The sequence below is a fragment of the Coregonus clupeaformis genome, chromosome 15 (genome assembly GCF_020615455.1).
Source record: "Coregonus clupeaformis isolate EN_2021a chromosome 15, ASM2061545v1, whole genome shotgun sequence".
Classification (NCBI taxonomy): Eukaryota; Metazoa; Chordata; class Actinopteri; order Salmoniformes; family Salmonidae; genus Coregonus; species Coregonus clupeaformis.
Window position 1 is genome coordinate 60,404,104 of NC_059206.1, and position 16,606 is coordinate 60,420,709.

The 16,606-nt window shown below is 44.0% G+C and overlaps 1 protein-coding gene across 1 annotated transcript in view; it reads right to left on the minus strand.

Annotated features, from left to right (window-relative positions):
* Positions 1-16,606, minus strand: part of LOC121577556 (low-density lipoprotein receptor-related protein 1-like) — a 199,402-nt gene that overhangs the window by 111,994 nt on the left and 70,802 nt on the right. The window contains exons 4-6 of the mRNA XM_045225247.1: positions 8,136-8,255; positions 7,785-7,913; positions 7,288-7,548 (exon numbers count right to left, since the gene is read on the minus strand). Of these exons, the coding sequence (XP_045081182.1) occupies positions 7,288-7,548; positions 7,785-7,913; positions 8,136-8,255 (510 nt within the window). The remainder of the gene's footprint in view (positions 1-7,287; positions 7,549-7,784; positions 7,914-8,135; positions 8,256-16,606) is intronic.

The following is a 16,606-nucleotide window of genomic DNA, read 5'->3' on the forward strand; positions in this document are numbered from 1 at the left end:
GGCCGGCTACGACAGAGCCTGGATGAGTTCAGATTTTTTGTGGCCCCCACCCCCATCAAAGTTGCCCATCACTGACATAGCTAGACATGACCCTCTCAGACATTGGGGCCTCCTAGCGTAGGTTATAACATCCCACTCTCTTCCCAGCCAAGAGGAGACTGCTACAGCCCTAACCTTTTAAAACATCCCAACTAAAGCTAATGTGCACAGCTAGACATGGTCTTAAATCAAAACCCCTTGTTAAAAGATCAGCAGTTGTTGTGGGAGTTAACTGCCTTACTCAAGGGCAGAACAGCAGATTTTTCCAACTTGCCAGATCTGGAATTCGAACAAGCAAACTTTTGGTTACTGTCCCTACGCTTTAACCGCTAAGCTACCTGCCGCCCCTTAACGTAGACATTGTTTGTTTTTATCTTTTAAATGAGGGCTTCCCAGTTATGTAACACGCAGTAGAGGTGGCAGTGCATTGATGGCTTTGTGGGCAGTCACAGTGTTAGCTTGTGGCTGATCTGGGGCCTGCCCTGGCGCTGTGTGTCTGTCTGTGTGGCTGTCTGTGAGGACTGAGGAGCATCGCTCCCTAGGAAAGTACTGTAATGAGTTCAGGTGACTGATTGGGTAGGGGGTTAGAGCAAAGAATGCTTGGCCCGGCACGCGTCTGACTTTGACCAATTAGCCCCTTTAAGCACATGCATTCACACATCCACACATATCTACAATCCACCCCTCACCAGTCTGTTAGGTGAAGGTGTTAGGCATGTGTGGTTGTTTTTAAAAGGGATTATTTCATAGATCTACCGTAACAGTCAAAAGTTTGGAATCATGTAGTAACCAAAAAAAGTATTGAACAAATCAAACTATATTTGATAAGTAGCCACCCTTTGCCTTGACAGCTTTGCACACTCTTGGCATTCTCTCAACCAGTTTAATGAGGAATGCTTTTCCAACCGTCTTGAAGGAGTTCCCACATATAATGAGCACTTGTTGGCTGCTTTTCCTTCACTCTGCGGTCCAACTCATCCCTAACCATCTCAATTGGGTTGAGGTCGGGGGATTGTGGAGGCCAGGTCATCTGATGCAGCACTCCATCACTCTCCTTCTTGGTCAAATAGCCCTTACACAGCCTGGAGGTGTGTTTTGGGGGTCATTGTCCTGTTGAAAAACAAATGATAGTGGGACTAAGCGCAAACCAGATGGGATGGCATATCGCTGCAGAATGCCGTGGCAGCCATGCTGGTTAAGTGTGCCTTGAATTCTAAATAAATCACTGATAGTGTCACCAGCAAAGCACCCCCACACCTCCTCCTCCATGCTTCTAGGTGGGAACCACACATGCGGAGGTCATCCGTTCACTTACTCTGCGTCTCACAAAGACACAGCAGTTGGAACCAAAAATCTCACATTTGGACTCATCAGACAAAAGGACAGATTTCCACCGGTCTAATGTCCATTGCTCGTGTTTCTTGGCCCAAGCAAGCCTCTTCTTATTATTGGTGTCCTTTAGTAGTGGTTTATTTGCAGCAATTCAACCATGAAGGCCTGATTCACGTAGTCTCCTCTGAACAGTTGATGCTGGGATGTGTCTGTTACTTGAACTCTGTGAAGCATTTATTTGGGCTGCAATCTGAGGTGCATTTAACTCTAATGAACTTGTCCTCTGCAGCAGAGATAACTTTGGGTCTTCCTTTCCTGTGGAGGTCCTCATGAGAGCCAGTTTCATCATAGCGCTTGATGATTTTTGCGACTGCACTAGAAGAAACTTTCGAAGTTCTTGACATTTTGACTAACCTTCATATCTTAAAGTAATGATGGACTGTCGTTTCTCTTTGCTTATTTGAGCTGTTCTTGCCATAATCTGGACTTGGTCTTATCAAATAGGGCTATCTTCTGCATACCACCCCTATCTTGTCACAACACAACTGATTGGTTCAAACGCATTAAGAAGGAAAGAAATCCCACAAATTAACTTTTAACAAGGCACACCTGTTTATTGAAATGCATTCCATGTGACTACCTCATGAAGCTGGTTGAGAGAATGCCAAGAGTGTGCAAAGCTGTCATCAAGGCAAAGGGTGACTACTTTGAAGAATCTCAAACATAAAATTCGTCACCAAACTGTTCTTGGATTTACTTTGGAAGTATGCTTGGGGTCATTGTCCATTTGGAAGACCCATTTGCGACCAAGCTTTAACTTCCTGACTGATGTCTTGAGATGTTGCTTCAATATATCCACATAATTTTCCTTCCTCATGACGCCATCTATTTTGTGAAGTGCACCAGTCCCTCCTGCAGCAAAGCACCCCCACAGCATAATGCTGCCACCCTCGTGCTTCACGGTTGGGATGGTGTTCTTCGGCTTGCAAGCAACCCCCTTTTTCCTCCAAACATAATGATAGTCATTATGGCCAAACAGTTCTATTTTTGTTTCATCAGACCAGAGGACATTTCTCCAAAAAGTACGATCTTTGTCCCCATGTGCAGTTGCAAACCGTAGTCTGGCTTTTTTATGGCGGTTTTGGAGCAGTGGCTTCTTCTTTGCTGAGCGGCCTTTCAGGTTATGTCGATATAGGACTCGTTTTACTGTGGATATAGATACTTTTGTACCCATTTCCTCCAGCATCTTCACAAGGTCCTTTGCTGTTGTTCTGCGATTGATTTGCACTTTCCGCACCAAAGTACGTTCATCTCTAGGAGACAGAACACGTCTCCTTCCTGAGCGGTATGACGGCTGCGTGGTCCCATGGTGTTTATACTTGCGTACTATTGTTTGTACAGATGAACGAGGTACCTTCAGGCTTTTGGAAATTGCTCCCAAGGATGAACCAGACTTGTGGAGGTCTACAATTATTTCTCGGAGGTCTTGGCTGATTTCTTTTGATTTTCCCATGATGTCAAGCAAAGAGGCACTGCGTTTGAAGGTAGGCCTTGAAATACATCCACAGGTACACCTCCAATTGACTCAAATGATTTCAATTAGCCTATCAGAAGCTTCTAAAGCCATGACATCATTTTCTGGAATTTTCCAAACTGTTTAAAAAGGCACAGTCAACTTAGTAAACTTCTGACCCACTGGAATTGTGATACAGTGAAATATAAGTTAAGTAATCTGTCTGTAAACAATTGTTGGAAAAATTACTTGTGTCATGCACAATGTAGATGTCCTAACCGACTTGCCAAAACTATAGTTTGTTAACAAGAAATTTGTTGAGTGGTTGAAAAACCAGTTTTAATGACTCCAACCTAAGTGTATGTAAACTTCCGACTTCAACGGTATACAGTGCATTCAGAAAGTATTCAGACCCCTTTACCTTTTCCACATTTTGTTAAGTTACAGCCTTATTCTAAAATTGATTAAATTATTTTGTTTTTTTCCCCTCATCAATTTACACACAATACCCCATAATGGCAAAGCAAAACTTTTTATATTTTTTATTTTTATATTTTTGCTAATTTATTACAAATAAAAAACTGAAATATCTATTTCCATAAGTATTCAGACCCTTTCCTCAGTACTTTGTTGAAGCACCTTTGGAAGCGCTTACAGCCTTGGGTATGACGCTACAAGCTTGGCACATCTGTAGAAGGGGAGTTTCTCCCATTCTTCTCTGCAGATCCTCTCAAGCTCTGTCAGGTTGGATGGGGAGCGTCGCTGCACAGCTGTTTTCAGGTCTCTCCAGAGATGTTCGATTAGGTTCAAGTCCGGGCTCTGGCTAGGCCACTCAAGGACATTCAGAGTCTTGTCCCGAAGCCACTCCTGCGTTGTCTGTGCTGTGTGCTTAGGGTTGTTGTCCTGTTGGAAGGTGAACCTTACATTTACATTAAATTTTAGTCATTTAGCAGACGCTCTTATCCAGAGCGACTTACAGGAGCAATTAGGGTTAAGTGCCTTGCTCAAGGGCACAACGACAGATTTTTCACCTAGTCGGCACGGGGATTAGAACCAGCGACCTTTCGGTTACTGGCACAATGCTCTTAACCACTAAGCTACCTGCCGCCCCCGTCTGAGGACCTGAGCGCTCTGGAGCAGATCTTCATCAAGGATCTCTCTGTAATTTGCTCCGTTCATCTTTCCCTTGATCCTGACTAGCTTCCCAGTCGCTGCTGCTGAAAAACATCCCCACAGCATGATGCTGCCACCACCATGCTTCACCGTAGGGATGGCGCCAGGTTTCCTCCAGACGTGACGCTTGGCATTCAGACCAAAGAGTTCAATCTTGGTTTCATCAGACCAGAGAATCTTGTTTCTCATGGTCAGAAAGTCCTTTAGATGCCTTTTGGCAAACTCCAAGCAGGCTATCATGTGCCTTTTACTGAGGAGTGGCTTCCGTCTGGCCACTCTACCATAAAGGCCTGATTGGTGGAGTGATGCAGAGATCGTTGTCCTTCTGGAAGGTTCTCCCATCTCCACAGAGGAACTCTGGAGCTCTGCCATCGGGTTCTTGATCACCTCCCTGACCAAGGCCCTTCTCCCCCGATTGCTCAGTTTGGCCAGGCGGCCAGCTCTAGGAAGAGTCTTGGTGGTTCCAAACTTCTTCCATTTAACAATGATGGAGGCCACTGTGTTCTTGGGACCTTCAATGCTGCAGAATTGTTTTGGTACCCTTCCCCAGATCTGTGCCATGACACATTCTTGTCGTCTCGGAGCTCTACGGACAATTACGTCGACCTCATGGCTTGGTTTTTGCTCTGACATGCACTGTCAAGTGTGTGACCTTATATAGACAGGTGTGTGCGCCTTTCCAAATCATGTCCAATCAAGTTGTAGAAACATCAAGGATGATCAATGGAAACAGGATGCACCTGAGCTAAATTTTGAGTCTCATAGCAAAAGGTCTGAATACTTATGTACTTATTTTCGCTTTTTCATTATGGGGTATAGTGTGTAGATTGATGAGAAAAATAATTTAATCCATTTTAGAATAAGAATGTAACTTAACAAAATGTGGAAAAAGTGAAGGAGTCTGAATACCAGGCATATTTAACAGTTAGGCAATTGATTATAGACCTAATCAAGTTGGGGTTTCCTCTCTCCTCAATTTTCTTAGACAATTAAGGCAAGGGCTGTTTCCTCATCTCACTCCACCGCATTATTCTCAACACGCTGGTTAACTTTGCTGTTATGCTCATAGCAACATAGGGAAAGGCGCCAATTCAACGGCGCACTGAAGATTATGTTTCAGAACCGCGGACAGCGACCTCTATCCAACGTGGGAGAAAGCGCATGTTATAAAATAATATTATATTTATTAGTGTTGTACCATTATTTTTACATAATATAACCATATACAATTTCAGTATCACATGTCTTAGAGTGATGGACTGTGCCATCCCCGTGGCCTCCACAATGGATTAGTCCACTGAGAAAGGCGCGAATCAGACAGGCGTGTTGTGCACCATGAAAAATATATATATACTTGCGACTGCTCAACTAAAGAAATCTCAGTTGATCAACAGCCTATTGACCAAACAATCGACCGTCGACTAAATGGGGTCAGCCCTAGTTCGGATAATTCAATATTTGAATAACCGTGCCCATCCCTAACACACACACCAGCTGGGAGAATAACTCTGGAAACAGGAAGTAGGTGACATGGCGGCAGGAAATGGAATGCTTATTTATTGTTTCCTCGCTGCGGCAATACAGCCCCGGTCCTTCACTCTTCTTTGACACTTTGGAATAGCCGTGGGTGTCTGTGTTGCTTCGTGTGTGCGTGTGTGTGTGTCTTTGTATGAGTGGGACTGTGTGAGTGTCCATGTATGTGAGTGTCTCTATCACGCGTGTGTCGTGTGTCTATGTGTAAGTGTGTGTGTATGGCAGGCAGAGCAAGGGTGCTCGGAGAATCCTGCTGAAGCCGTTGGAATGTCCTGCACATTCCATTGGTTCAGAATTAACACACACACACAGGCGAGCTGAAGGGGTCTACTGCTCAATTAGACAGGAAAGGGGTGAGACGAGGGAGGGGGAGGAATAGGGGAGAGATGCTGGTTGGGGGGGTAGAGTGTGTTATGGGTGTGTGTGTGTGTGTGTGTGTGTGTGTGTGTGTGTGTGTGGTCACAGTATCTATAGGTTGATGAATTAAAGCTGCAGGGGTCTGCTTGTTTGCCCCACTGTGCCTGACTAAACACCAGCTATAGCCAGACCTAACATTGAGTGAGTGTGTGTGGGATGTGTTTGTCTGTGTGTGCGCAAGTGAGTGAGAGAGGGAGGTAGGGTGGGAAGGGAAAGAGAGTTTCTACTATGAATATCTGAAATGTTCATGTGTATACATTTGAAACATATACATTTAAAACGTTAATCTCCTGTGTAGTCTATAAACAGTCCTGTAATAAACAGGTCTGTACCATTAAATGGAACTCCGTTCCATCTCATATTGCTCAATTGAACAGAAAACGTGGTTTAAAAAAAACAGATAATGCAACACCTCACAGCACAATGCCTCTCCCGTATTTGACCTAGATAGTTTGTGTGTATGTATTGATATGTAGGCTACGTGTGCCTTTTGTATTCATGTTCTGTATTATGTCATTTATCATGTTTTGTGTGGACCCCAGAATTCATAGTAGAAAGGCTCATGAGTGTGCAGTAAACTTGGGGTTGATGTGGAGGAGGGAGGGAGGGACTGAAGGGAGACAGAGGAAGAAGGGGGAGCTGACCTATAAGCTACACCTGCTCACACGCACATGTTTTTCCTTAGATCCACTGGCTCCGTTCTTCCTCTTCCTTTTTTACTGGAAGAGAACTCGCTTCGGTATTCTTCCAAGCTGGCTGTTACACAACTCCGGCTACAGTATCAACACAGGCACACACACGAAACGCAGGCACACACGACATTTCTAGCACCACACACACACACACACACACACACACACACACACACACCTCTGTGTAGAACTGCTACAGTATGTCATATTCAACTGTTGACTGGTGCAGACAGAGGGAGATGTTCATGCTATGATGTAATGTGCCTGCTGTGTTGTAACAGTGTACCCTATTTTACTCTTCATCCTGTACTGCTGTAACAGTGTACTCGATTGTACTAACATTTTGTAGGTGTGAATAGTGCATTATTGATTGTGTGGATGTTGATGGATGGTGTATTATCTCACTGTGCTACTCACTGTAGCATCCTTGAGCAGTGTGGTGTGAGATGTAGTATACTGTACTGTATAGCTATGAACTAATACTATACTGTATCATACTGTACTATACTACAGTGTAGTCACAGTCTAAGCGGAGTGAGGAGATGGAGTATCATACTGTACTGTATCATATTGTATTATAGAACTCACGGTGCAGGCTGAGGGAGATGTTGATGACCCTCTCGTCAGCAAAGCTCTTGAGGTTGGGGATCTTGGCACACTTGAGGTGGGTGGAGGCGGGCGAGTCACCCACGTGGATCCAGCAGACCTGCTCCTGGGCGTAGAGGAAGTCCATGGCGGTGGTCTGCTTGGTGGTGGTGGACAGTAGGCTGATCGTGGTACCGCTCAAAGACGTGGCCTGGATGTTCTGACTGTTTGCGATCAGCAGCACCGAGTTCCTTTCTACTGGGACTGGGAGGAGAGGAGAGAGCGGGGGATGGGAGGAGGAAGGCGTGAGTGGACTTTGGAGCAGAGGTTGTTGTCTCGACAAGGTGTAAGGGTAGGCGATCAACAAAGTGGTCAACAGCTAATACGAATCCGTATATTTACAGTACATTAGTTGAAAAGCCCCATGGAAAGCATCAAGGGGACTGTTCGATAAAATAACGAGTTGAGTGGTGGCAGTGGTAGGTCTTAATAATACCAACCATTTTTGGCCTTGCAGGAGCGGTTGTCGGGCTGAGGCAGGTAGCCCTCCACACAGCTGCAGGTGTAGGAGCCCTCTGTGTTGGTACAGGACTGGCTGCAGGTCCCGTAAACACTGCACTCGTCAAAATCTGACCAACACACAGTAGGTTACACATGGGCCAATCACATCTGGTTAGCCATTGTTAGTGCACAAAACCCCTCCAGCTCTTTTTCATGGTCTATCGAGTTGGATAAGGACAATTGCTCACCAGACTTTGACTAGGTATAGGCCTACTATTTATAAAGCCAGTAGCAGGATGTAGGTTGTCAGAGTCTAGAAGGCTAAAGGTTGTAAGGTTGGTGGAACTCACCTTTACATGTCATGCCGTCCAGCCCTATTTCATATCCACTCCTACAGTAACATGCAGCGCCCGACGGAGTCACCGAACAGTTGTCCTGGCAACCCGACAGAGTGCAGTTTGTCGCGAATTCTGTAGAGAGACAGGGAGGAGGTAATGACCGGTTGTGGTCACTTTGAGCAATCAAGAGGCAATGTCTGTAGAAACAAGGGATGGGGTGGAGGAGGTTAGAGGAGGGTGGAGAAGGGGTAGAGGAGAGAGCAGGACCCAGGGAGAGGGTATGGGTATGGCGGAGAAAGGGGCATTCATGCAAATAAATGTCACAATTCAAAAACATTCTCCAATGTTACATTACATTAAGAAATATATATATCTGTAGATGAGACCGTAAAGTAGTGGGTGTACTTTCATTACCGTCAGTGTCTGCTGCCAAATAGCCTACTTGGTTTTCACAACCCTGGAAGATTGATTAGCTCAGAATTTGTTGTTATGTAGGTCGATAATTTGTCCCTTAGATGTGCCTGTGATCAATAACAACGTCATAGTCTGTCTATCATGGACATTAAACCATGCGGAAAACTACAAAACATAAGTCATTTTATATGTAGGAATCAATAGCCCAGGCTCTAGTCATAAAGGATATTGTTGTCTGCCGTCAGACACAGAGCTGGGGTCTTGCCTCTGGGCATGGGGAAACAGGAAAGCTTGGGGATGCAAAATGGCCACACCGGCGCTCACGAGTCATGATGGCTGTCAAATTCCACGTGACCGTTTAGTCACGGTTATTATGCTTCTCCAAGCTCTGATGGTCATTAGTAGCCTACCAAACGTGCTAACTGCCTGGTACCCCGCACTCTATTGTCCCTATAATCACTGACATCAATGCAAATATAATCGAAAATCGATGAGAGCCCATGAGCTGATGTTGCGCAACATTTCTATAGGCTATGCAATAGCATTAGAAAACAGATTGATGACTATTAAAAAGAGGATCCCATCAGCCTACTATATTTATTTCTCAACTTTCCTAATATTAAGCACATTGCTTCTCTTTAAAACAGGAGTATAGCCTACCTTGCTGGCATGAAAATGAACCACGGAAGAGCGTCCTCCATTCGCTATTTATGTGCATAGATGACATGTTTATATATTTTTTTTCGAGACAGGTGCATGATAATGGTCCATTCTAAATCAAAACAAATTTCACACATATTATTTTGTATATGTAAAGACAAGATTAAATCAAGAATAGTGTGATGGGTGACAATATTAGCCTATCACTTGTGAATGATGCCCAGCTTAAGGCAAACAGTGCATGCTTTTTTTTGTTGCAACTTTTTCAAATCATAGTCACCTCATGTAGCCTAGCACATAGGCCTATATGTTTTGATAAGGTTTGTATCACAACTAAAAGTGGCCAAATAACTTCTTAAAATGAAGCACATGAATCCACTTTACAACTGGTGTAGAGCCTAACTGGCATACATACGCAGCGTGTGAGTTTCAAGTTTGGGGAAGATAATTTTCACAATAAAAATGCACATTTATAATAAAGTATGACATGCATAATTGCATTTGTGGTCACTTTTGATAATGGTGTTTTCTGCTAATTGAACATTCATGCTTATAGCCTACTGCCGTGTGCACATTGTTGCGCTTATGTGAAGAAATAGCATTTTAAGATGAATGTTCTGATCTGTTGCGTCAGGCTCATTGCTTAAAACAGGTTTTTTGATGCTAGTGGTTGTATTCATTTGGGATCTATCGCATCCCACAATTGTCCCAGACTATGTTTGGAATATTTATTTATCGCACAGAATAGGTCAACTTTTGTACTATGGGGTTAGTAGATTGACATAGACTAGCGCTTTTGCTGTTCGTTAGGCCTACTCATCTTGTTGGCTGACGAAAAGTAAATATCTTCAATATGCACCTCGGAATTGGATAAGGACGCGCGCAGTTGCCCCCCAGATGTGTCTGTCTTCACTTGTTGCCTATGAGAAGCCCGATCACGTGACAGAGCCATGTGAGTGAGAGGTGCTCCCACACGCAGCTGGGAGAAGGGAATTCTAATTATTATATTCATACCAAGGGCACAACGGCCACTGGCCGCAAAAGGCACGGATTTTTTTTAGGGGGCATTACGGCCACACAAAGGGGATGCAGCCAGGAAATTCGAGGCATTATCAAGTGCTTGTCAAATTGTGAATGAGAGACATATGAAGTGTGTATAGCCTTCATTTTTTCAAATCATAATTAGAGTCGCATCATGCAGCCTTAGAATGTATAAAACATCTAAACATATTGCCCAACGTTTGTATCACAACTAAAGTTACATAAATAACTCTAAATTAAGCATATAGGAGTACCTGTTTCTTTGTTAACCGCTCAACACAGAATAGCCGCATTTGCGCACTCCCTTAAATCCTTTATTTTATTCAGCTTTGTTCAATTGTATTCTTCATACTATAAAATAATGCCATGGAATTCTATGCAAATCTTGTCTGCTAAATGAACTAGTGTAGCCCAGAGCCATATGGCATAGCCATATCAGGGCCTAACATCAGGACAACTCAGAGAATGCTGTTCTGTTCTTCTGAAATAGACGACATTTTCTTCTTATCATGTTTCTTTAGACCTGTCTAAAATAAATAATGGATTTATTGTGATGGTGTAGGCTATATTACATGGATTTATTCGATTTTTTAAAATCTAGATGTTCCAAAGGTCTGCATCAGTGGCTTGTAGGATATGCTGGAAGCCAGGAAATGCTAAATGTGTTTATGTTAATTAACGGTCAATTATCGTGAGACCGGCAGTTATTTCCTTGACAACCACCGGCTGACAAAATTTCATGACCGCCACAGCCCTATCTCTGGGCCTCAGGAAAAGTGCATCTCTCAGCTTCCTATAGGCAATCAGTGCTCCCGAAACCCAGTGAACTGATCTAAACCCAAGAGAAAATAAGTGCATGTTAAAGAGTGTGTGAGAGAGAGAGAGAGAGAGAGAGAGAGAGAGAGAGAGAGAGAGAGAGAGATGGTCAGTGTTGTGTGTGGGTGTTTAGTGATTGGTAAAGGGTTATACAGAGAATGGGCCCTAGCTGGAACGCAGCGTGCATCCACACGCACACTCAATCACACACACAATGGGGTCTTTGTGTGCCCGGCCAGGGAGAGAAATCCACAGGCAAACACTGCAGCACAGCACTAATCAATCGCTCTCAGGCAGGGCAGGCCTGTGCCAAGGCGGACCACAAATACACACGCGATGAGTCATTCAGCCCTACACCTCAATAATGCTGTCACAAGCTCACACCTTGACACACCTCAGTCATCTCAGCTACTTCTCATGGAGTCATGAGTTCTCACCACTACATCCTGTGGGAAAACCTGTATATGCAGGGCCAGTGTTCTGAGTCAGAGCAGCAGAGACAAAACAACAGTGGTCACATCAAACCTGGATTATCTATACCTATGACTCACACTGAGACAACACCTGCCCATTCACACTGTCACTACCCATCAGAGAGAGAGAGAGGGAGGGAGGGAAATGAGAGGGAGAGGGAAAAGGAGACAGAGTGGTACATTAGAGGGAAACGGAGAGAGAGAATAGGTTGTGGAAAAAGGAGAACATTGAATATTTAACACAAGTGCCAAACTAAAGTTTCAAACTAAGAGTTTGTTCTTAGAGGTGGTGCACCTAAAGTAGCTGGCATTCCTGTTTGTTTACCACAGTTCAGAACAGTATTGCTTAGTAGCACAAAGAAAGAAACACAAAATCAGCAGTTTTGCCTATTGCTGGTGGCAATCTATAGCTACATAGCTTTATCAAACTTCTAAAAGCTCTGTAGAAGCACCATGCAGCAGGCGTAACTTATAAGATGTACCACAAATCATACCATCACCTTAATGTCACTGTGGGGTGTTACAATGGAGGTACAGCAATGCAGACACACCAATAAAGCATATGCCCCCTTGCAGGATAAGGTATATTGGATATCATTCAACAACCACCATGGCTTGGCAGGGGTGCCCAGGAGTGTCGGGCATTCCGATAACAAATCAGGGCACCCCCATTTAAAACACCCGGGCACCAAGAATATTGATGTGAGCACTCTGATAACCGTGAGGAATGTATGAGGCATGCGTACTCCCCTACCCTGGCATTTGACCCTCTGGGAAGATGAAAGCTGGCCTATGGACACACACACACACACACGGACACACACCACTAAAAGCCCTGCCACCGTGAAGTGGCATGAACATTTTATGTCCCCTCCCATGCCTGTCTCCTTGTTACTGGGATAAATATTTCATCCTTCGCTCGCCTTCCCTCTGAAGTGGTGGAGGGATGGAGGAATGGGAATGGAGGTGACAGGTGTCTCATGGGATCCAAAGATGTGGTCGTGGTGTTTAGCACACTGTGTTTAAATTCTATACACTAACCTGTAGAAATACTAGACTAGAACAACAACAACCAAGCTACTGGGACTGCTTGCTAAAGTCAAAGGTTTCTCAACAGTAAGATGAATACTTTGCAGGAACAGTTTTTACAGAGGTTTTGTAGGTACCGTAAGGTTGATATACCACCACTGTCAAACCTCAAGAAAATAGTGGTAGAGGTTCTAGGTGGAGTGGGAGTGGGAGTAGGCAGTGCCATACCTGAGACAACCCCTCCCTCAGTTCAGCCAGCCTGGCCATGAGATTACATAAGAGGCTGGGCCCAGTCAGGCCCATTACCAGCCCCACAGGGCCCAGCCAACAACTCTCACACACCAGCCAGCGTGTGCAAGCACACACACACACAACATGCATACAATACGCACTTAACACACACACACACACACACACACACACGTTGCATATCCACCAGATGCTCCAACACACGCACAAATGGCAAATGCACACACCCATACACAGCCAACCCATACACTTGTTCAAACATACAAACACACAGAATGCAAGCCTGCACAGACACATACATATACAGTGCCTTGCAAAAGTACTCATTCCCCCTTGGCGTTTTTCCTATTTTGTTGCATTACAACCTGTAATTTAAATTGATTTTTATTTGGATTTCATGTAATGGACATACACAAAATAGTCCAAATTGGTGGAGTGAAATCTAAAAAATAACTTTCTAAAAATTCAAAAAAATAAATAACGGAAAAGTGGTGCGTGCATATGTATTCACCCCCTTTGTTAGTTAAATAAAGTCCACCTGTGTGCAATCTAAGTGTCACATGATCTCAGTATACAGTTTAAGTCCGAAGTTTACATACACTTAGGTTGGAGTCATTAAAACTGGTTTTTCAACCACTCCACATATTTCTTGTTAACAAACTATAGTTTTGGCAAGTCGGTTAGGACATCTACTTTGTGCATGACACAAGTAATTTTTCCAACAATTGTTTACAGACAGATTATTTCACTTATAATTCACTGTATCACAATTCCAGTGGGTCAGAAGTTTACATACACTAAGTTGACGGTGCCTTTAAACAGCTTGGAAAATTCCAGAAAATGATGTTATGGCTTTAGAAACTTCTGATAGGCTAATTGACATCATTTTAGTAAATTGGAGGTGTATCTGTAGATGCATTTCAAGGCCTACCTTCAAACGCAGTGCCTCTTAGCTTGACATCATGGGAAAATCAAAAGAAATCAGCCAAGACCTCAGAAAGGAAATTGTAGACCTCCACAAGTCTGGTTCATCCTTGGGAGCAATTTCCAAACGCCTGAAGGTACCACGTTCATCTGTACAAACAATAGTACGCAAGTATAAACACCATGGGACCACGCAGCCATCATTCCGCTCAGGAAGGAGACACGTTCTGTCTCCTAGAGATGAACGTACTTTGGTGCGGAAAGTGCAAATCAATCGCAGAACAACAGCAAAGGATCTTGTGAAGATGCTGGAGGAAACAGGTACAAAAGTATCTATATCCATAGTAAAACGAGTCCTATATCAACATAACCTGAAAGGTCGCTCAGCAAGGAAGAAGCCACTGCTCCAAAACCGCCATAAAAAAAGCCAGACTACGGTTTGCAACTGCACATGGGGACAAAGATCGTACTTTTTGGAGAAATGTCCTCTGGTCTGATGAAACAAAAATAGAACTGTTTGGCCATAATAAAAAAGGGGGTGCTTGCAAGCCGAAGAACACCATCCCAACTGTGTAGCACAGGGGTGGCAGCATCATGCTGTGGGGGTGCTTTGCTGCAGGAGGGACTGGTGCACTTCACAAAATAGATGGCATCATGAGGAAGGAAAATTATGTGGATATATTGAAGCAACATCTCAAGACATCAGTCAGGAAGTTAAAGCTTGGTCACAAATGGGTCTTCCAAATGGACAATGCATACTTCCAAAGTTGTGGCAAAATGGCTTAAGGACAACAAAGTCAAGGTATTGGAGTGGCCATCACAAAGCCCTGACCTCAATCCTATAGAACATTTGTGGGCAGAACTGAAAAAGCGTGTGTGAGCAAGGAGTCGTACAAACCTGACTCAGTTTCACCAGCGCTGCCAACTTATTGTGGGAAGCTTGTGGAAGGCTACCTGAAACGCTTGACCCAAGTTAAACAATTTAAATGCAATGCTACCAAATACTAATTGAGTGTATGTAAACTTCCATCAAGGAAAACGCTATGTCTGGCGCAAACCCAACACCTCTCATCACCCCGAGAACACCATCCCCACAGTGAAGCATGGTGGTGGCAGCATCATGCTGTGTGGATGTTTTTCCATTCGGCAAGGACTGGGAAACTGGTCAGAATTGAAGGAATGATGATTGGCGCTCAATACAGGGACATTCTTGAGGGAAACCTGTTTCAGTCTTCCAGAGATTTGAGACTGGGACAGAGGTTCACCTTCAGGCAGGACAATGACCATAAGCATACTGCTAAAGCAACACTTGAGTGGTTTAAGGGGAAACATTTAAATGTCTTGGAATGGCCTAATCAAAGCCCAGACCTCAATCCAATTGAGAATCTGTGGTATGACTTAAAGATTGCTGTACACCAGCGGAGCCCATCCAACTTGAAGGAGCTGGAGCAGTTTTGCCTTGAAGAATGGGCAAATATCCTAGTGGCTAGATGTGCCAAGCTTAGAGACATACCCCAAGAGACTTGCAGCTGTAATTGCTGCAAAAGGTGGCTCTACAAAGTATTGACTTTGGGGGAGGGGGGTGAATAGTTATGCACGCTCAAGTTTTCAGTTTTTTTCTTTTGTTATTTGTTTCACCCCAAAAAATATTTTGCATCTTCAAAGTGGTAGGCATGTTGTGTAAATCAAATGATACAAACCTCCCCAAAATCCATTTTTAATTCCAGGTTGTAAGGCAACAGAATAGGAATAATGCCAAGGGGGGGGTGAATACTTTCACAAGCCACTGTACGCTAGACAAAATGAATGGCCCGTCTGTCTGTCTGTGTAATGGCCCTGTTAGTGCTAGAGGAGCAGAGGGGTTTCCAAGGCCGCCTCCCTCCGGATGGCAACTAGGATCCCAGGGACGGGGCGTTCCCAAAACAGGTGCACACAGAGGGGGAGTGTGTGTGTGTAGAAATAGTGTGTGATAGAGGGAGTATGAGTTGTGTACAACAGTACAGTACATAATATTATTCTAGTATAGTAATAGGTACTAGTAGTAGGGGGCTCTTTTTACCCCCGTCTTTGAACCTCCAATTTATGTCGTTGGCCAACCATGCCAGCCATGGGTTGTGCCAGCCATGGGTATTAGATTACGTTAAGCGCTTCTGCTACCCCCATCCATCCATCTACCCTGTCCTGTAGCTCGCCCGTCCAATAAAAATCCACACGTAGGCTTTTCACATGATCACGTTTTCCTTTCTCTCCGTTTGGCCAACCGAATCAGAATGAGCACGTGGTTTTAGTTAGGAATGCAAATGTTTAAAACTTTCATTGGCACAGTTAATCCGGAAAATACATAATCCAAGCCGGATAATCATGATTTGAGTGTGCTCCCAGTTTTTGTTTTGGGAAAGCCAGAACACACACACAGTTGTATATTGCTATCCTTGTGGGGACCAAATAATTGATTCCCATCCAAAATCCTATTTTTCCCTAACCCCTAACCCTAAACTTAACCCAACCATAACCCTAACTTGACCCTAAACCTAACCTTAACCCCAGACCCCTAACCTTAAAACTATATCTAACTCTAGCCCCTAAGCCTAAAATAGCATTTTTCCTCGTGGGGACCGGCAAAATGTCCCCACTTGTCGGAATTGTCGTTGTTTTACTATCCTTGTGAGGACTTCTGGTACCCACAAGGATGGTAAAAAACAAACACACACACACACTTTTCTATTGCTATCTTTGTAGGGACCAAATAATTAATTCCCATGCAAAATCCTATTTTCCCTAACCCTTAACTTAACCATAACCTTTAACCTAACCTTAACCCCAAAACTATACCTATCTGTAACCCCAACCTTAAATTCTAACCCTAAGCCTATAATA